Below are 19421 nucleotides of genomic sequence, written 5' to 3'. Positions count from 1 at the left end.
TTGTAATATTACAGTGATGACATTTGCATTCTCCAGCCCAGGATTAGCTAGAGAGGAAGTGAGGGCTCAGTTCAATTGCTTTAGTGAGCACATAAACCATGACATCTCCTGGAAGATAATTCTAATTAAATGATAGTAAACCCTAAGTCCATTTGCCTCTCAACATGGGTAACAGAACTATACACAGTTGTGACATTTGCCTGAATAGAAAGAGGAACTTTTTCTTCACCATTTTCTGCATTCTGGTTTTTGGGTTGAAAGAAGTCATAATTTTCAAATGGTGATGTCAGATCCATTCCCACAACAGAGATTAGACAATACCACAAACACAGATTTATGGCTTCGTGGGAGAAATCTCCTGTTTTCAAACATTTGTCTTTAACAATGGGCTACTGGCAGGGAGGGAAAGCCACCAGCTGCTCGTGAAAGGTATGATATTTTGTTGTCGATGATGAACAATATACAGACAGGAGCCCTGGTTTCCTGCAGTGTACCCACTGCCCCCAGGACCACCATTGCTCTGTCGTATGTAACACTGGCCATCATGTACGGAGCACACGTGTGTGGATGGCATCACAGCTCACTTGTGTACCAGAATTATCAAATGTTCATCACAGTCAACAGTAAAAACATGACAAAATACCTTGCATTTCTATCAAGGTAATTTCTATATTCAAGGACTGAAAAACTCTTTTTTAAAAATCCATATTTAACTGTGGAGGAAACTGGAGCAAAAACATCGCTTCACTTTCCTCCTCTGTGAAAAGATGAGATTTTACTAAAACATCCAAACCCCTTCTATATCTAAAATTATTCCATCATAAACTTTTTAGTTTGCTCAAAGGTACAGATTTTCTAATAGTATCATGACACTGCACTTAGTAATTTCAGAATAAATTATTTTAAAAAACTATTGTCCCCATCTCAGCATTTTATGGCGATTTAGTGCCTTTTTGGTATGTCTTTAAATACTATCTTGCTCCAAAAAGGACTTCTGGGGATTTGTGAATATGTACACAGTGTAGTAAGATGAAATAAATATGTGCTGAAAGTAGGACAAAGAAAAGATAAGGGAGAAAATTAGAGTGAGGCTGGCATTTACACTTTCGTAAAGTTCACTCTGGTCCCCAGGGGTGAGTCTCACATTTGGCCCTCGTCTTTCCAAAAGCCAAAATGAAGTGGGAAAACACTACCAATTACAAGATTTTATTTTCTCTAAAGCAGTAGTTCTCAAAATTCATCTGAGTATACCTGGGGGTCCCTTACACCCTTCAAGGGGGATGCAAATTGAAACTGTTTTCAAAGTAAGACAAAAACATTATTTCCTTTTCAATCTCATTCTTTCATGATGGCACAGGCGAGTTTTCCAGAGGCCACACGATGGTCACTCTGACAGTGTGATCATCTGAAGGCTGATGGACCGTGTGCCTGTGTATGCTTGCGTCTTAATAGCTTTTTGTGTCCATTCCTACTATGGTGACTATCAGTAGAGACGGCCCACATAAACAAAAGCACTTTGGGGATCCTAAATCATTTTTAAGAGTGTAAAAGGATTCTGAGAACTGCTGTTCTAAATGCAAACAATTTTGTTTATTTTCACTATATATTAAAACCTGAAAATTTTCTGTCACGGAAGTTTCATATTAGCTATTCTATTTGATTATGAGCAGTGAACAACTTTCAGGTTATTTATAACGTATTATAATCTCAGGAAAGCAGTGGGTCTTATTGTGCTCTTGTTCTGAAGTTGTTGAGGACCTGTTGAAAGCTATGAACTCTTGCAACCAAACAATAACAACAGAAACACAACGGCTTACAAAGAATTTCATAATGTTTGTAATCACCCATAAGTCTGTCTGTTGACACCATAAGGGTCTAAGAATTCCTGCACAAGGATCAGAAAGAAACCCAGATATCCTGGTTTCTTGTAATTGACTTCTTTAAAATACAGATTTAAGGTAAATTTGGGTGATAAGATAAAGGGAGGCTTGGTGAATAGTGGTTCCTTTTTCGCCTCTCTTTCCTGTCATCTCTGTTTCTCCCCACAGCATAAATTAAGGCAAAGTATTTCTAGCTACACTGTAACTCATTTTAGCCCAGAAGGGAGCAGTACTGCTGGTCAGGCTGGTGTAGGGGAGCGTTGCAGGCTCAGCTTTTCTTCCTTAGATCCTGAAAATAATGACCTCAATTACATAGCATAAATCCATTTCCTCGGAATATTCCGATGATCTCAAAAATAGAAATGCTCAAGTCTCATAGATTTTAAAACTTGGCTGCCTGCCGCGAGGTGGGCTGACGCGGGACTGCAGCGACTCGTGAGGGTGGCTTAGTTCCAACCTCAGCTTCTGAACTCACGAGGATGCATTTTCTGAGTGTCTCCTATAATGCAGACCTGGGCACTGCAGCGGCTATGTGAGTACACAACAGCATTTGGCTGAGACTCAACTAATTTATAGGACGTAATTCATAAATGAATAGACATAACATATGCAGGAGATAGTGTAACATAATCAAGCAGAATGGTTAAAAAGAGTGTTTCTAAATTCAGAAACCTCGGTGGGTGAGAGCATTTACTGGCTGTGTGGCTTGAGCAAATATTTTATTTTGGTCTATTGAGTTGGCATAAAGGCAGCACCTGATGCATAGGATTATCGTGAGAATTAACTTTAGTAATGCAAACGAAGTACAGAGAAACGTGTGTGTCGTATAACAAGTGCTCTCTAAATGTTATTACAGCGCAGCGCTGTGGGATGTGATGCAATGAAAAAGGCAATATGAATCTGGAGAAGGAAAGGATCACCAGGGGTCAGCAGGGTCTGAGGGAGAGTTCACGAAGGAGGTAAGACTTCAGCTGTGGGGATACTAAGTGGAGTGGGGAGTTATAAAGTTCTTGGTGCGCCATAAATTTAAAATCTAATGGAGGAGAGAAGATCAGCCCCAATACATATAAGCAAAAGTGTCAGAAACATGGAAAGAATGCTCCGGTCTCTAGAGGTATATATAGAAGTGCTACACAGGCAAGTGAAAAGGATAAGGAGTGGGCGTGAGTTATTAAAACGATTGGAATGGAGCTAAGTATATTGCACTACTTATGGGACCAGATTGTTCCATTCATCCCTCCCAAATTAAACTTCACTTCTCTCGTAGGAATCTTTTGTGGTTAATTGTTCCAAAGGGAGGATTTGTCTTTTCTTTTATTTATTTCTAAGGAAAACACACCTTCTGCACACAGAAAATACACATGCATACACACTCACACCCCAAAAATGAAGTACCAGAACTGTTTATGTGCCTGTTAAGACATTTATGCTTTTTGTGTATTCATTGAAAGAATTAAAAAAATAAAAGATTATGGAAGGAATTTTGGAAAAGTCTCACAAGTACGTGTTAATGGAAACAGAGACATTTCTACAGAAAAATTTCAAGGATGTTCTAAAGTAATGGCTTCGCAATTCTTTGCCTATTTTTTTAATGGTCATGATGATATATCCTGGCTTTGTTAGTGCACTTTCTCTGATTAAGAACCCCCATTACTCTAATTAAAATAACACCATCTGGTTTTAATACCACACAATAACTCTTCTACTCCTTAATCCCAGGGCTGAAGCAACATTCACAGTCTGGACCACGCAGAGGTCATGTGGTATTAGTTCACTGGCTGCTGCAATTTATGGATTTGCCGGTGGAGAAGCTGAGAGGTAGTGGTGCTAAAAATAAAATATATGTATATATATAATATATATATATCTAGACACACACACAGGTACAGGATTCAGAAGAAAGAAGAAGATCCTGAAGTTGTGTGCATACACACTAGATCCTCCAACCAAAATAGAGACCTTCAGGTGCTAGAGAGAAGACCTTTTTGAAGAGAGAGCTTTCGATAGATCTCTATGAATTAGGGAAGGAAGCCTGTGACGTTTGGGTGGGGGCGTGCGTATGGAAACTGTGCTAGGCAAAGGGCTGGAGAAGGGTGAGTTTGATGGGAACAACCTTGGTGAGTTCAAAGAACAGAAAGAATATAAGCTTGGTTGGAGTGGAGTGACAGAAGGGGAGAGAGAGAGGGGCCAGGTCAAGAAGGAAAGCAGAGACCAGATCATGTTGGATTTTGAGACCATTCTGAGGGTAATGGGACACTGGAGTATTTGTAACAGAGGAATGTGTGACATTTCACTTTTTTCTAAATGTACAATAAGAAGAAAAGCCCAAGCTCAATTAAAAGAAATAACTGATACTCAGAAACATCAGGGAGTGGTGGAAGCTGGAAAGAGTGAGAACAGCGCCCCTCTTAGCTCTGGTCAACAGGTGATGGGCAGAATGCAGGCCAACATTCTACTGAAGTTCAGGGTGTTTTGGGTTTTTGTTTTCAGGAGAATCTAGAAATCCAGATTTCTATGTAAGAACTTTCAATTTTCTAAATGTTAGCAAATAATACAAATTTTCCTAAAATTAGTATACAAGCCAGCACTCTGTAGACAACACTAAACATATTTGGAAGTCATATGAAGGCCTGGCCTTGATAATTGACCATCTTTATGATGCTACATCTTGACTGTCGTAGACTGTGAAGGAGAACAGTGAAAAGGAAAACAGAGGAACACTTATCCTTAGGTTGGGTATCGGGAAACAGAAGGCAGACAGAGACAGGTAACTGAGGAGAGGTTGATGAAGGGACTTAGCATGAAGGGATTTACAATGGTGTAGGCAGGGTTAAGGAAAAGCGCACGGGATGTTGGTGCCGTCAGGGCTAGGATCAGCAGGTGTTCACACTGCTAGGTCTGAAGGCATCATTCGTGAAACCCAGAGAGGAGTTAGAAGGGTCTTCATCCCCATCTGTGGCCTTTGGTGGAGAAATAGCATCACTGTCCGACTCTGCCACATCAGGTAAGAGCCAAGAGGAGATAGACTCTGAGCCCTCGTCTCATTGTCACATCTTCCTCAGGTGTCTCCCTTTGGCCAAACCAGCCAGGAGCTGGAGATGTAGGGAGCCCACTGGGTTAATTTCCTGGGACACAGGAGGGCAAAGGAAGACCATCCAGCACAGTCAAGTACGTTTTTTTAAAGTGATTTCCTATATATTACAACTTAATAATTATACCCATACAATAAGCAATAATGATCTTTGCAACTTAGCACGTTTTCGTGGAAACCACTTATAAACTAAAAGTTGTGGCTTTTTCTTTTTAAACCAGCGAAATACAGTCATTATACAAAGTCTTTTCTATCTGACTCTCATTCTTCAAGTTCTTGCTTTTCTTCAAAGAAAGAAATGCTTCTCGAGAGTACCTTTCATATTCTGGTGAAAATTACTCATCAAATCCAGGGTTTTTAAGATAACAAGATCTGAACTCACAATCAGCCTCATTTTCCTTTTTTTTTTTTTTAAAGATTGGCACCTGGGCTAACAACTGTTGCCAAACTTTCTTTTTTTTTTTTTTTTGCTGCTTTATCTCCCCAATTCCCCCCCGACCCCCACACAGTTGTATATCTTAGTTGCAGGTCCTTCTAGTTGTGGGATGTGGGACACCGCCTCAACGTGGCCTAATGAACAGTGCCATGTCCACCCCCAGGATCTGAACCCCGGGCTGCTGCAGCGGAGCGTGAGAACTTAACCACTCGGCCACAGAGCTGGCCCCCTCATTTTCCCTTTTAAGGAGCCAAATTTAATGGGCGGGTGGGTGGATGGACGGATGCCATCAGTGGAACACTGTTTGTAGTATAAGAAATCACCATTCCTCCAGAAGCTGTTAAATTCTCTAGGCCACATTAGGCAAAGAAATATAGTAATATTTTAAAAGAGTGCATAAAATGACTTGGCCCACAAGTAAAGCACAGGTGTAAAATCAAAGCATATTGGTCATGGTTTGGGCCAATCTCCACCTCCACTTCCTATGGCCCCCACCCAGTGATATTGGCAAGTCGTTCTGTTCAGTCTGTGTTTCTGGTTCCCTGGCAGAATGACTGGACATTTAAAAAAAGTGTGCAGTCAAAGAATGATTTACATATTTCCATCATGTTTAGTAATTCTGTATATTATCTAAATAGAAGTAATATTTTGGTAAGGGACATAAAGCAGTACAAGTTCAATGGAATCTTAAACTGACTTTTTAAAAAACAATATTTTCAAAGAAACGGTGATTAATTTTCTGCTCTGAGCCGTGTTATCACACACAGTGTGAGGTGGGGTGAGATGGAGACTCACTTGCTGTTTTAGCGTGTTAGTCATACTAAAGCTAATTCCAGCCACATACTCCCTAAATCCTGCTTTGAAAAACTCCATATCTGCTTTCCATTCTTTTTTGTTTTGGTTTGGTTTTTGGTTTTTTTCCAAGCTGTAATTTTTATTTAATCTGTATCCTGAAATTGATACTGTTTTCTTTTATTATCATTATTTGATTATTTTATTGATGTCATGTTGGTTTATAACATTGTGTAATTTCAGGTGTACATTGTTATATATCAATTTCTGTATAGACATCATGCTCACCACCAGTAGTCTAGTTTTTATCTGTCACCATACATAGGTGTCCCTTTAACCCTACAGCCCCACCTCCTGACCCCCTTCTCCTCTGGTAACCACTAATCTGTTTGCCTTAACCATGTGCTAGTTTATCTTCCACATATGGGTGAAATCATGTGGTGTTTGTCTTTCTCTGTTTGCTTATTTTGCTTAACATAAAACCCTCCAGATCCACCCATGTTGTCGCAAATGGGATGGTTTTGTCTTTTTTATGGCTGAGTAGTATTCCATTGTGTATATATATACCACATTTCTTTATCTGTTCATCAGTTATGGGCACTTGGGTTGCTTCCATGTCTTGACGATTGTTAATAATGCTGCAGTGAACATAGGGGTTCATAAATCTCTTTGAATTGTTGATTTCATATTCTTTTTGGATAAATACCTAGTAGTAGGATAGCTGGATCATGTGGTATTTCTATTTTTAGTTTTTTGAGAAATCTCCATACTGTTTTCTATAGTGGCTGCACCATTTTACATTCCCACCAGCAATGTATGAGGGTTCCTTTTCTCCACATCCTCTCCAACATTTGTTATTTTTTGTCTTGGTGATTATAACCATTCTGACAGGTGTAAGGTGATATCTTATTGTAGTTTTGATTTGCATTTCCCTAGTAATTAGTGGTGTTGAACATCTTTTCACGTACCTATTGGCCATATGTTTATCTTCTTTGGAAAACATCTGCTCATATCCTCTACCCATTTTTTGATCAGGTTGTTTGTTTTGTTGTTGTTGAGTTGTATAAGTTCTTTATATATTTTGGAAATTAGTCCCTTGTTTGATATATGATTTGAAAATATTTTCTCCCAGTTGGTGGGTTGTCTTTTTGTTTCATTCACAGTTTCCTTTGCCTTGTAGAAGCTTTTTAGTCTGATGCAGCCCCACTTGTTTATTTTTTCTTTTGTTTCCCTTGCCTGAGTAGAAGTGGTACTCAGAAAGATGCTGCTAAGACCACTGTCAAAGAGTATATTGCCTATATTTTCTCCAAGGAGTATTATGGTTTCAGGTCTTATATTCAAGTTTTTGATCCATTTTGAGTTAATTTTTGTGTATGTGTAAGATAATGGTCTACTTTCCTTCTTTTGCATGTGGCTGTCCAGTTTTCCTAACACCATTTATTGAAGAGACCTTCCTTTCTCCATTGTATGTTCTTTGCTCCTTTGTCAAAGATTAGCTGTCCATAGATGTGTGGTTTCATTTCTGGGCTCTCAGTTCTATTCCACTGATCTGTGTGTCTGTTTTTCTGCCAGTACCATGCTGTTTTGGTTACTACCACTCTGTAGTAGATTTTGAAGGCAGGGATTGTGATGCCTCCAGATTCTGTGCAATCCCAATCAGAATCCTAATGACATTCTTCACAGAAATAGGACAAAGAATCCTAAAATTTATGTGGAACAACAAAAGACCCCAAACAGCCAAAGCAATCCTGAGAAAAAAGAACAAAGCTGTTTTTCACTCTTGTGAAATGTTGAACTTTTGAATTACCTTTGAGTTGTCCACATGTCAAATGACACAGTGTTTATTTGTAAACTTTATAAACTGTAGAGGGTTATATACCCATGAGCTGTTCTTGTTAACATGATCCAAAATGCTACCTGGGCAAGTTTGTCTCCTGAAAGAAATGATTGGGAAGGAATGTCTGCTGAGGGAGAGAACAATATATTGTTAGGCCTAATTCCAGCACTCACAGCCGTGGTTTTCGGGAAAATAAGGAAACTGCTTTAGGAAGTACTGAGTAATCTTGGAGTAAAGAAGCATTTATGAAGGATAGCCGCTGGGCTCAACTCTCACACTAACGAGCTCTGTGACAGTAGGCAAACCACAGAATCCCCATAGTCCTAAAAGGTGAAGTTATTTCCAGTGGAGACAGCATAACCTAATGGACAAGAGTGCCAGCTCTGGCCTCCAAGAGTTAGGGTTTCAAATCCTGGATCCATCTTCACGGCTCTAGAGAGGTTGTGGGAAGAATGACCTGAGATCACAGAGAGATACCACTAAGCCAGCACCTGGCAAACACTTGAAAGAGACGAGAGTTAAAAGCCTGTTGTAAGGAAAAAAGTGTAGTGACACTTGTGATGCCATTCTGAGGCAAAGTACAAACTGCTGGATAACTATGTGTCTGAGTCCTACAGAAGAGCAATCCTTGCCAACTGATGATGAGGTAAGATCGGGCTTCTCAGTAAGATGACTGAAGAATCGGAGAATGTTGGACTAACACAGTGTTCTGTTTGGAAATTCCCTAAATTGTTGGTTTTTCAGTGAAGCTCACACCCCCAACAGCCAGTTTTTGTCCAATCAATCCTTCCCTTTGACATATTTCAAGGCTACTAAAACAAAAGTTTTTCCAAAAGAAATTTCACACATCCCCTGCCCCCTGGGCATCGTCTTGAGTTGTCTCTGCCTGTCCCTTTCTTCCAGAGGGGCAGTGTCTTCGGCCTATCCCACTCTTAACACTGATAGGTTGTCCTGAATTTGTTTTTCCCAAACAACAAATACTCATTCTCTTCTGTAATCATTAAGCAGTATTTTGAACAAGTTCACACTCATTAAAGAAAGAAATCCTAACTGCTTTCAAGTTACCTTTACCGCTTTTATTTTAAGGAAAGTTTGGCACAGCATTCCCACATTTCTCCACAGCTGACATTGATTTGTAACAGTACCAAACCAAAGCCCAGAGTGTACTGGAGAGTTTACTCCCCAAAGAGAGTTCTTTTTTTTTTTAATTTTTTTTAAAGATTTTATTTTTCCTTTTTCTCCCCAAAGCCCCCCAGTACACAGCCATGCATTCTTAGTTGTGGGTCCTTCCAGTTGTGGCATGTGGGACGCCGCCTAAGTGTGGCCTGATGAGCAGTGCCATGTCCACACCCAGGATTTGAACCGGCGAGACCCTGGGCCGCAGAAGCAGAGCGCACCAACTTAACCACTCAGCCATGCGGCCAGCACCCCTAAAGAGAATTCTAAGTCCCTTGAAACATGTGAAAAAGAGTTTTGCTGTGGATTCCTCTCAGGCACTGTAAAAGACAGCATCATTATGTTTGGATCTTGGAAAATTATAAGGCATGGACATGTGTTAAATAGCTTGAAAGATACTGTGACATTTCCATAGACATTGCTCAGTCTTACTGTTATCTAAATAAGCTTTAAGGATAACACACAATTGGGCACAGGATAAATGGCTAGTGGAACAAACAAGAATAGAGCTGTAGGGAGCGATAGGCAAGGTAGGAAAAGAAATGGAAGTGAAATGATCTCAATTTCAAAGTCTGCCTGAAAAGCTTAAGTAGGACTTAGAATATTTCACACGCACTAGCTGATCTGATGTTCTCCATCTGTTACCGGGCCCTGGAGGCTGACTGGCCATTAAACACAGAATGATGACTGGTACAGCAGGTGCAGTGAAGTGGGAAGGTGTGGAGCAAATAAAACAAGTCCGTGGCATCTATAAGAAAGGTTGACCCCAGGAAATTTTAAAAGGTTGTGCGCTGTGATATTCATGACGTATGTGTGAGAAGTATGATGGCAAATGTATTTCTCATGAAAGTACTTCAATTACTTGCATATTGTTATTTCTTTAGCATTCCAGGTCCTACACTACACAATTACCTAAGACTCAAAGAGAACTAGGACTTGCTTTGACAAATTACTTTTTAATGCAATTCATTGGCCCCATGTCAATGGGAGTGTTGCCGGAGCTACACCTTTTGCTAAAACAATTTTCTAAACCTACTGCTGTGTGTCAGCTATCCTCTTCCGTAAGTTTTCCTTGACACCCTTTGACATCTGTATCAAATTGAAGCTTCTTATTAGCACCTTTTAGGATTTCCAGCATTCCACTTGATGCATCTCTTTCACACATTCTCTTGGGAACCTCTGCTCAATCTCTGTGCTCAGGCCCCTGTTTACTCTCTTTTCTCTATCCTCCTGCCCCCATCCCCCATTCTTCTATTTGTCTGCAACTGCTTCCCTTAGTGCATCCAACAAGTTCTCTCTTTTTGTTGATGTAATCCCTTCTTCACAGAGTTTTTCCTTAAGTTATCTAGAAGGCTGGTGAGAAACTTACAAAGGGCAATATTCTAATGAATTCTCAGTATTCTACCAAGGGCATTTTGTTTTTTTATGTATTAAACACAAGGACACGGTATAGGAAAGAAACTTTTTTAACCTTTTTTTCTTCTCCACAGTTTCTCTTTCTGTGTTTCTGATCCTCATGCCAGGCTGGAGAGATTCTGCTCTTTTTCTCACAACCCACATCCAGTGCAACAGCAAATCCAGTTGGCTCCCCCTCCAGCATACCCTGAACCCACTGATTCCTCATGCTTCCACCTCACCTCGCTAGTCTAAGCTGCCAGTGGTCCTTCCCTGGACTCCCTACAGCCTGCTCTCCGCACAGCGCCCTGGTGATCATGCTCAGCTCATGCTACCCCCATGCTCAGAAGGTCTTGCCATCCATCTGTTTCAAAATAGAACACTTCTGACCGTCAATTGATGTTCTATACCACCTGACCCAGCTCCTTCTCTGACCTCATCTCCTACGTCGCCCCCTTCCCCATCCCACCCATTTCCCCCTCAGCTCCTTCCCATGGTCAAGTTTGCACTTGCTCTTCTTCCTGTGCCACTGTTTCTCCGGAACTTTCCATCACCACCCCCTCACTTCATTCAGGTTCATGCTCATATTTTCCTCCCCTAAGAGATGTTCCCTGACCCAGAATCTGAAACAGCACGATCATCTCCCTCTGTTCCTTTACCTGCGTCAGTCTTCTTCATAGTGTTCATCTCTGTCTCCCGTACTATTCGTTGAACTGTTTTTTAGTTATTTTTCTGCCTCCTAGCTATTGCCCTAAAAAACAACTGGAATGTAAACACAATGAGAGGATGGACTTTATTGGTTTGGTTCTCTGCTTCTACTTACTGAGCCTACAAGGCTGCCTAGGGCGTAGAAGTTGCTCTCAGTGAGTATGTGTTCAGTGAGGGAATGGAAGTTGGGAGTGTCTCATGGGCTCCTGGGCACCATTTGCTAAAATAGTTTTCAGAAAGATCAATAGCAATTTTATTTCAGGAATCTGTTGATGCGCTTCTACATCTAAAACAAATGCAGGGTGAGGGTATAAGTAATTCCACAGCATGAAGCAGTGGAAGCAGCCACTGTGGCACCCCTAAAAACAGTCAGCTTGCAAGATGCTGTGGAGGCCACATCTCCAGACCAAACCTATTCTCAGTGAGGCACTGGTGATGCTTTGAATATGCTAGGTGCTTAAGAAAGAAGCCCCAGTGAGGCTAATGTCATGGCTGATTTCTACACCTGATCAGTTTTACATGAAGGCAGCAATGCCTCTAATACAACTCACTCTCTAAAATGATGGGATTTTAGATAGATGGAATGCATAGGTGGATTCTCCTCCCACTCTACCGTATGGTAAAATATTATGCCATATCTAACATCTTGGTTGGACACTTTTCCAAAGTAAGTTTAAGTTCATAGGTCATGGGTTTCCAGACAATTGATTTGGATTGGTTGACATTTTTAGCAAAGCAAAAACAAAGATTTTCTCCATCTATTTTCCTTCGCTCAGGTTCCAAGCATCTCTGGCATGGTTTTTGACAATACTGTGCCCTAGATATGTTAACAGCACATTGCTTGAGATATCTGCTCTGAGAGCTGGAGACTGGCTTGCTTTCTAAATGTGGTGACATCTTTCAGTTAATCTTGTGTGTCCTAAAAATTCATTGGCCTTTATTAAAAATGAAGCCTCTCATTCCAGTGAGACGCTGTCCAGGCCGTGGCGGGTGAAGGAGACACGCTTCCTCCAGGTGTCAAGAGTCCCCCGGCGGAGACGGAGCGGAAAATACGACAAGGGAGGAAAACTGTAGGCATTAACTTGAGGATTTTGAATTTCAATTTCTTTGGACTCCTCATTCTAAAGAGGAAGCTAATAAATACAGACTTTGATTTCTTTGGACTTCAACTTATTTTGACTTTAACATGTAAGAAGATTTAAATTTTGTACTTTAATTTCTCCTAGGAATTTTTTAATGGACAGGATTTATATTCAAAATTGGGGCATTGCTGTATTGTTGAAATTTTATGATGGAAGTGCTTTTTTACTTTTTATTATCAGATGCCCAGTGTGTCATTTAATCTCACTGCAAAACCTCTGAGAGACTGTGTTCAGTAATATGATGGGTGTAATTTGGGATGGTAAAAAGAGAAAGGAGTGATTTTCCAGTCCTGACTGTAGTGTGGTCTTGAAATCGATTGAATTAGTGAACTATTTTCATCCATTTTGCAATCTTTTAGAGACAAAATCTAAATTGCCCACTGCTAGTCCTGAGAGGACCCACAAAGAAGGAGCAGCTGGCATTGGGAGGATGATTGAGACTTCAACTTATTTTGACTTTAACATGTGAGAGGATTTAAATTTTGTACTTTAATTTCTCCTAGGGATTTTTTAATGGAGAGAATTTATATTCAAAAGTGGGGCATCTAGACAAATGGATATGTAAAATGGGTTAAGAATATAAAGATCTGGGTGATGACATGGGAAGGTTCTTTTTTTCTAGTTCTTAATGTTAGTTTAATGCAGAGTGTATGATAGTCCTTGTCTTACTCCATTCCTCACTCCTCTTATGGGATATGAAGCACCAGTTTTGGAGAATTTCAAATGAGATTCTTGAATGAGAAAGGCATGGTTCTCTGTTCCCTGCCATTCTTCTTTGGCACTAACTCCCAGAAGAAAGTGTGTCATTTCTGTTCTGCTCATCCACGTTGCACAGTTTACAGGGCAGCTCCCACCGGTAGCACCGATGCTGTCTGGTGTTGCCTGGGAATGGGCATAGAGTCTGTCCCTTCCTGGTGTGCTCTTGTCCACAGATACACACCATATTCTCCAGTATTAACTTTGTCAGCCATAAGGTCATCTGTCATCTACCTTTCTTTCTTAACCTTTTTCTCAAATGGCCTGAGTTTGGGGGAGGAGAAAAATATAACTGATTGTTTCATCCTTCAACTCCTAAGTCTGCGATAGCATATTTTGTTTCTTGGCTAAAAAGGAAGTCAGGATGATTTGTCAGAGCATCTCACTGAGCTCAGTGGAAAAGAAAAATATCACTCATGACTGTTATAGTCTGAAAATACACTGTAGCTAGGAAATATAGCTGTTCTAAATTTGAGGAAATGGATAACTATTTAAGAATACACTTAAGTGGTGGATTAGAATAATGTGGGAATTATTTCAGCAGTGGGGCTATCTTCACTTCTGACCTCTAGCTATGGGACTGTTTTAGCTTCCTTAACTGCCACAGCTATGCTTAATCCATTCCACTATGGCACAGAATGTTGATTTTCCACATTTCCAGCCCATTAACATCTCTCATACAACATGGGTTCTTAATCGGTGCGTACCATTTGTCAAATGCTCCTGACATCTCTGGGTTCAGGAAGCAGAGAAAGACCTTCCCAGAAAGTGGATTTGAGTTCACTCAGGCCATGTAACTCAGCCTGTATCCATACAGGGCTAAAGATATTTTATAGCTTCTTTGTGCCAGAGGGGAATGAAACAATGCCCAAAGCATGTTGGCATCTCTATTTTGGAAAATTTTAACCTGGAGAGAAGACTACAGGAAATACGCTAGGTAGATTTGAAGAGGTTTGTTGGGCCCTTGTTCCAAGATGTTCCAGAAGGCAAAGTCAGAATAAATGGGTGGAAAATACAAGCTGGAATCCTTTAGTTTAATGAAAAAATAACTTTCTATCAATTACAGCTGTCCTGCCATGAAATAGGCTGCCTTCAGTAATAGTAAACTGCCTTGGATCATCTCCTGGTGGTGTCGTCCAAAGGATTCCTACGCAGACTGCAAAATGAGACCAAGTCCAGTTGAACTCAGAATCTATGGTTCAGTGGAAGTTTTCCCATAAGCAAAACACAAGGAAATTTGAATTCAATTTTTGGAGGAGAAAAATTTAATATATTTTATCTTATTATACATTTCCCCTAAATTACAAAGTCAATAGCTGCAAATATATTCTGCTACAAAGCTTTCTGTAAGAAATATCTCTATAAGAAAATACATCTCATTAACATTTCCTGTAAATAAATTACTTCAAATAATAATTTTTGAAGGGATGTACGTAAGGGGAATAATGCAGAAACCAGATTGTGAATGTAATTGCAATATAGGAAATGTTTGACTGAAATGTTCCATTTTCATGTTGCCAAGCTTGTAGAAACCTGTTGTACAGACTTTCCTTCTTGGATAGATTAGCTTGTAATTGTTGCTTTAGCAGACATGTGGGGAAAATGTAAGTCTTAATCATCCTAGTAAATATGTGTGGGAAGCTGAAATTCTTAATAGACGTGGGCTCAGCTTCAATTTCTGCTGGGAGACCTTGAGTTTGAGACTGCAGATGGGGTCTGAGTAAAAGAAAACTAAGGAGTGACTTGCAGAATACAAAAGAAAAGGTCAAAGGTAACAACTACAAGATAACTTTTTTTTTGCTTTATGCTTTAGACGTAATATTTAGGACTGAGTAATGTAAAAAAGCAATAAAATGGTTTCAAAGAATTTGGAACCTATGGTTTCCATAGATTAGCGATATGTAGATTTTACAAGTTATTCTGTTTCTATTTTTTAATCTCAATGGCTTCGGAAAACGGAAACTGTATCTTTGGCAATAAAACAGTTGTTTGAGAGAGAGATTGGTGCAGCAAAATCAGGTGGTGTCATTGGCAGGTTAGAAGCTCATGAGGGCGATGGAATCTCACTCTGGGAGGTCATTCTGTGAGACCTCCTCATACTGAGATTATCTAAGGACCTCAAAAATATAAAATAAATATTTTGAGGTCAAGTGACCTCACACCGAACTCATCTGCATAGTAAATATTGTGATAGCAAATCCCATGGAAAATTTCCATTTAGGTTGGGCAGCCAGGGGCTTCAACTATGCAAAGTCGGTTTGCACGTCAGACCTATGATCTATGCGTTGCCCAAACCTGGATCCTTGACAGTCTTTCCCGTTGCCTTGCTCTGCTTCAGTGCAGAATAGACGGAACTGAAGGCTCTGTGTCAGCTGTCCCTGCTGTACTGCAGAGGACGTAAAGAATGTGTGTACTCACCAGTCTAACTCTACCAAAGCATAGGGAATGCCAAAGCCTTCAAAAATAATCATCTATTAGCTCTGTTTCCCACCTATTTTGAAGATCTTAAAAATACTTGTAACCTGTGAAAATACTGCTCTGTGCTAATCATACTTAATGGGCATAGTTTGGAAAGTAAAAGACATCCAGGGTAGGAATCACATAAAATTAAGAGAGATCCGATGTGATTCCTTTCGAATCTGAATGGACTGTTCCTGTCTTATTACACCAGTTCTTATTAATTATACGTGAAATTAAATTTTTGAAAAATGTAAATAAGCAGTTTGAGCAAGACCAAGGTTGTTTTTTGAAAGGCCTTGATAAAAGACCTGCAATTATTTTGAAAATATGTGGAAAATACTGACTGCTTTTTCTCTTGTCTAGCAAGCCCTTTAATTGAGCAGTAGACACAGTGCTCCAAGTTAAGAGGTGATTCTGTGTTGCAGATTAACTATGCTCCATGCTTTCATTTCCTAGTTAACAACTCTTCTCATGTTTTAGAGCCTATCATATGACAAGATACACTGGGAGTATTTTGTTAAACTGTAAGTTTGAATAGAAATATGGCTTTTAGATTATTTTTATGGGCCATCACCAACCTGAAGGAAACATCCTCCAGCACAAGCTAAACTTGTGGAAAGTCACACAGTATCTGTCACTAATTTCCACGCGGTGATTTTTTTCAGGAACAGCATTTTCACAAATGTGTACATTATTTACATCAACAAGTTGCATCATGGAAACACACTGGCTGTACTACGCTCGTCACCCTTTCTCATCCACTTGCTTCTCTTTTTCTTTCTCTCTTTCTGTGCTCTAGATTCGCAGCACGTTCCTTTAGCCATTCTCCTGGGATGCAAGTCCTCTTTTCCAACGTGCGATGATGCATTGAATATGCAGATTCACATTCTGCTGACGGCGCCTCTCCTTGGGGTGATCAGATTTTCTGACACACGTGGAGTCTGGCTTTGGAGGAGTAAGTGGCATCTTTCCATACTTTACACGACAGGCCCTTCGCGCAGTCACACCGCTGGAAGATTTCTAGCCCGTGAGAGCCCTTCTTGCGCTGTTTGGTACAGACCTCCCCCTGATGGAGCACAGGCTTGCAGATTTTGGTCCAGAAGTGACGAGCACAGCAAAAGCCTTCGATGCAGTCTGAGGAGCGTAGGCAGGGGTCTCCGTCATGCCCTGCGGACGTGTGACCAAAAGATATTATCATGACACTTTACAAAAAATTCTACTTTGCAACAGAAGCACATAAAATATTTTTACTTGTACTATCTTCCATGTTGTCACCATTTATAATGAAAAGTCTTGGATTCATATCAATTGGCTCTCCCTATAATCAGGTAAATCCATTGTTGTTTATTTCCATTATTAGCTGTCTGAATATGAAGTTTAATGAACAGCTAGGACTGTGCTTCTCTTTACTTTGTCACGCTCTGCTTTTAGATATTTCCCTGATCATCGTTTTTTTTTTTTTTTAACTAGGTGAGTGAAAAATAAGTAAATAAAAAGAATTGCTTTCAAATTAATTAATTTGATACTTTCTCGGAAGGTGCGAACCAGGAGAGGGCTGAAATTCTCAGCGACCCCTAAGACTGCACATCAGTCAGAGTCTAGCCAGGAAAACAGAAACTCTGAGTGTTCAAAACAGATAGTGGCAGGGCTAAGAAGTCCCAGAGGATGGTACAGCAGCACAGCAGGAAGACACGCCCACGTTTAGGCTGGGGGATCCGCAGGAGCCAGTGACGCCAGAATCCGGGGCTGGAATCACGGGCTGGGACTAGAATCCCAATGGATCCACTTGGCAGGAGCTGAAGCCCCAAGGAGATGGAGATACAGCTCTGCCAGGAGCTTTACCTGAGGCAGGGAGACTAAGTGTTGGCTGTTCCCCTCCTCTGCCTCTCAGGTTCCCACCACAGCCAAACCCATGTGTCCAGAAGCCCCCTGACAGGGAGCCTGGGAAATACAGGGTGGAGCAGAGACACAGCACACAGCCCCAGTCAACCGAGAACCCGGCAGAAAAACCTGTGGAAGCACAAATCCGGGCATTTAATTCAGAAAAAAGGATTAAGTCAGCAAAGGGCACCCAGAAAGAGGGGGTCAGCAAACTTCTCTGTCATGAGCCAAACTGTAAATATTTTAGGCTTTCTAGGCCATATGATCTGTGTCACAACTCCTCAGTTCTGCCACTATCTTGCATCTCTAGATAATGCCTAAAAGAACAGGCACATCTGTTTCACAATAAAACATTATTTACAAAAACAGACAGGTGGACAGAGTTGGCTTACAGGCCGGAGCGTCCTAACCCTGCTCTAAAAGGTTGTTTGTCCTCCCAGAGGTCACCAATCCCACTGTGTGATGTGGACACAGTTCACTCGCCATTGACATAAGATCTCTTCCTAGTTGCCATCAGAATATTGCACATACAATTATATAAAAATAATTAGTAAACTGGAAACTGTACTGTGACATAGATATCTGTTGGAATAAGGAAGGATACTCATGTACTAACAAATGTGTGTGAATCCAGTGGGTTGAAAGAGGAGACATGGATGGAGGGCTCAGCCCCTCAGGGAGTGCAGACAAGACAAAGGATCCCTGATGAGGAACTGTCAATCTCTTTACGCTCTCCGTGTGAGCATCAGTATTCCAGGTTGGACTAACAGGTCAGATATTCTATAGGAACTAGCTCTGTGGAACATGAATGTGGAGAAATGGTTTTGTGGTCAAGCAAGCTGGGGAAATAAAGTTTTTAAAAATGTTAATCAATTTTCCGCCTTGCTGCTCTTCTCAAAGCCTTTAACATACCAATGTTTATTATAATGTTACAAAACTGGGGAGATGCATTATCGCAAAAGTCTTGAACACAGGGCACATTTATTCACAGAATGTCTTGAAAGAGTAGTGTTCCACGAAATACACTTGCAAAAGCCTCCTATAAAAATGGAGGTGTTTCATGCTTTCAAATTTTACTATTAGTGACCAGGCTTCCCAAATATTTTGCTACAAGGAAGGGGATTTTTATGGCCATACATAATCCCACTAGAAACCAATTATTTTTGGTAAGCTGGTTTAGGAATCCAGTTGTTTACCTGGTTGTTTAGTGAAATAAAATTTCTGAATCTGCAAAGGTGAGAAAGATACTCAAAAACTTAGTGACTTAATCACATAGCAGCGAACATTTTCCCATTTATTTTTCAGAATCCTTTATCCTTTGATCTGTGACAGAAATGCTGGTAGAGGAGATTTCTTCTAAACAGCAGGCCTGTTTAGGAAATGGCATGCTTGATCAGGTACTGCAATTCTCATAATAGATGTCTTCTAAGGATTTAAGATCTCTAAGAAACCTCTAGCATCTTCAAAATTAAGAATTAATAAATTCTGTTAAAATCTTGCCACTAAAGTATCTCACTAGTATTTTTTTTCTAAAACCAATGGAATTAATTGTCTGTATTTTTCTCTTACTTCATTATAAAACAAGAAAAAGTAAACACAGGACTACAGATAGTGCTACCTTTTATATGTGGCATCTTAGTGTGTGGTCTTCCTAGGTTCTGCCATCCCAAGTCGTGGTTTGAGTAATGACCGTGGTTTCGATCTCTGTGCCGAGTGCCATCCAGAGCCGGGATGTGAGGGGTTAAGATGCTCTCGGTGACCGGGATGCAGATGCCTGGAGATGGTCAGGTGAGCAGTTAGACTTGTTCGGTTCTACAAGGTGTGGTTCTTAGCCAAGTATTCTCCTGATGTGAGGGATGAAGCCGTC

At 40.5% G+C, this 19421-nt stretch overlaps 1 protein-coding gene and 1 long non-coding RNA gene across 3 annotated transcripts in view; one reads left to right on the top strand and one right to left on the bottom strand.

Moving 5' to 3' along the window:
• Positions 1–2076: 2076 nt before the first annotated feature.
• On the top strand, positions 2077–19342 carry LOC139081853 (uncharacterized). 2 transcript variants are annotated; one of them, XR_011537298.1, is made up of 5 exons: positions 2077–2412; positions 2737–2839; positions 16473–16628; positions 18860–18951; positions 19210–19342. It is a non-coding gene; the product is annotated as an uncharacterized lncRNA (long non-coding RNA). The 2 variants fall into 2 exon arrangements; XR_011537297.1 differs by having other exon boundaries at positions 16473–17001; positions 19210–19338.
• DKK2 (dickkopf WNT signaling pathway inhibitor 2) overlaps positions 14461–19421 on the bottom strand; it is a 94288-nt gene continuing 89327 nt past the window's right edge. Inside the window, exons 3-4 of the mRNA XM_008512809.2 lie at positions 19173–19328; positions 14461–16840 (exon numbers count right to left, since the gene is read on the bottom strand). Coding sequence (XP_008511031.1) covers positions 16590–16840; positions 19173–19328 — 407 coding nt within the window. The 3' untranslated portion in view covers positions 14461–16589. The remainder of the gene's footprint in view (positions 16841–19172; positions 19329–19421) is intronic.

Source organism: Equus przewalskii, chromosome 2, assembly GCF_037783145.1.
Source record: "Equus przewalskii isolate Varuska chromosome 2, EquPr2, whole genome shotgun sequence".
Classification (NCBI taxonomy): Eukaryota; Metazoa; Chordata; class Mammalia; order Perissodactyla; family Equidae; genus Equus; species Equus przewalskii.
The sequence above is the reverse complement of the archived record's forward strand: the minus strand, read 5'-3'. Positions and strand labels throughout refer to the sequence as shown.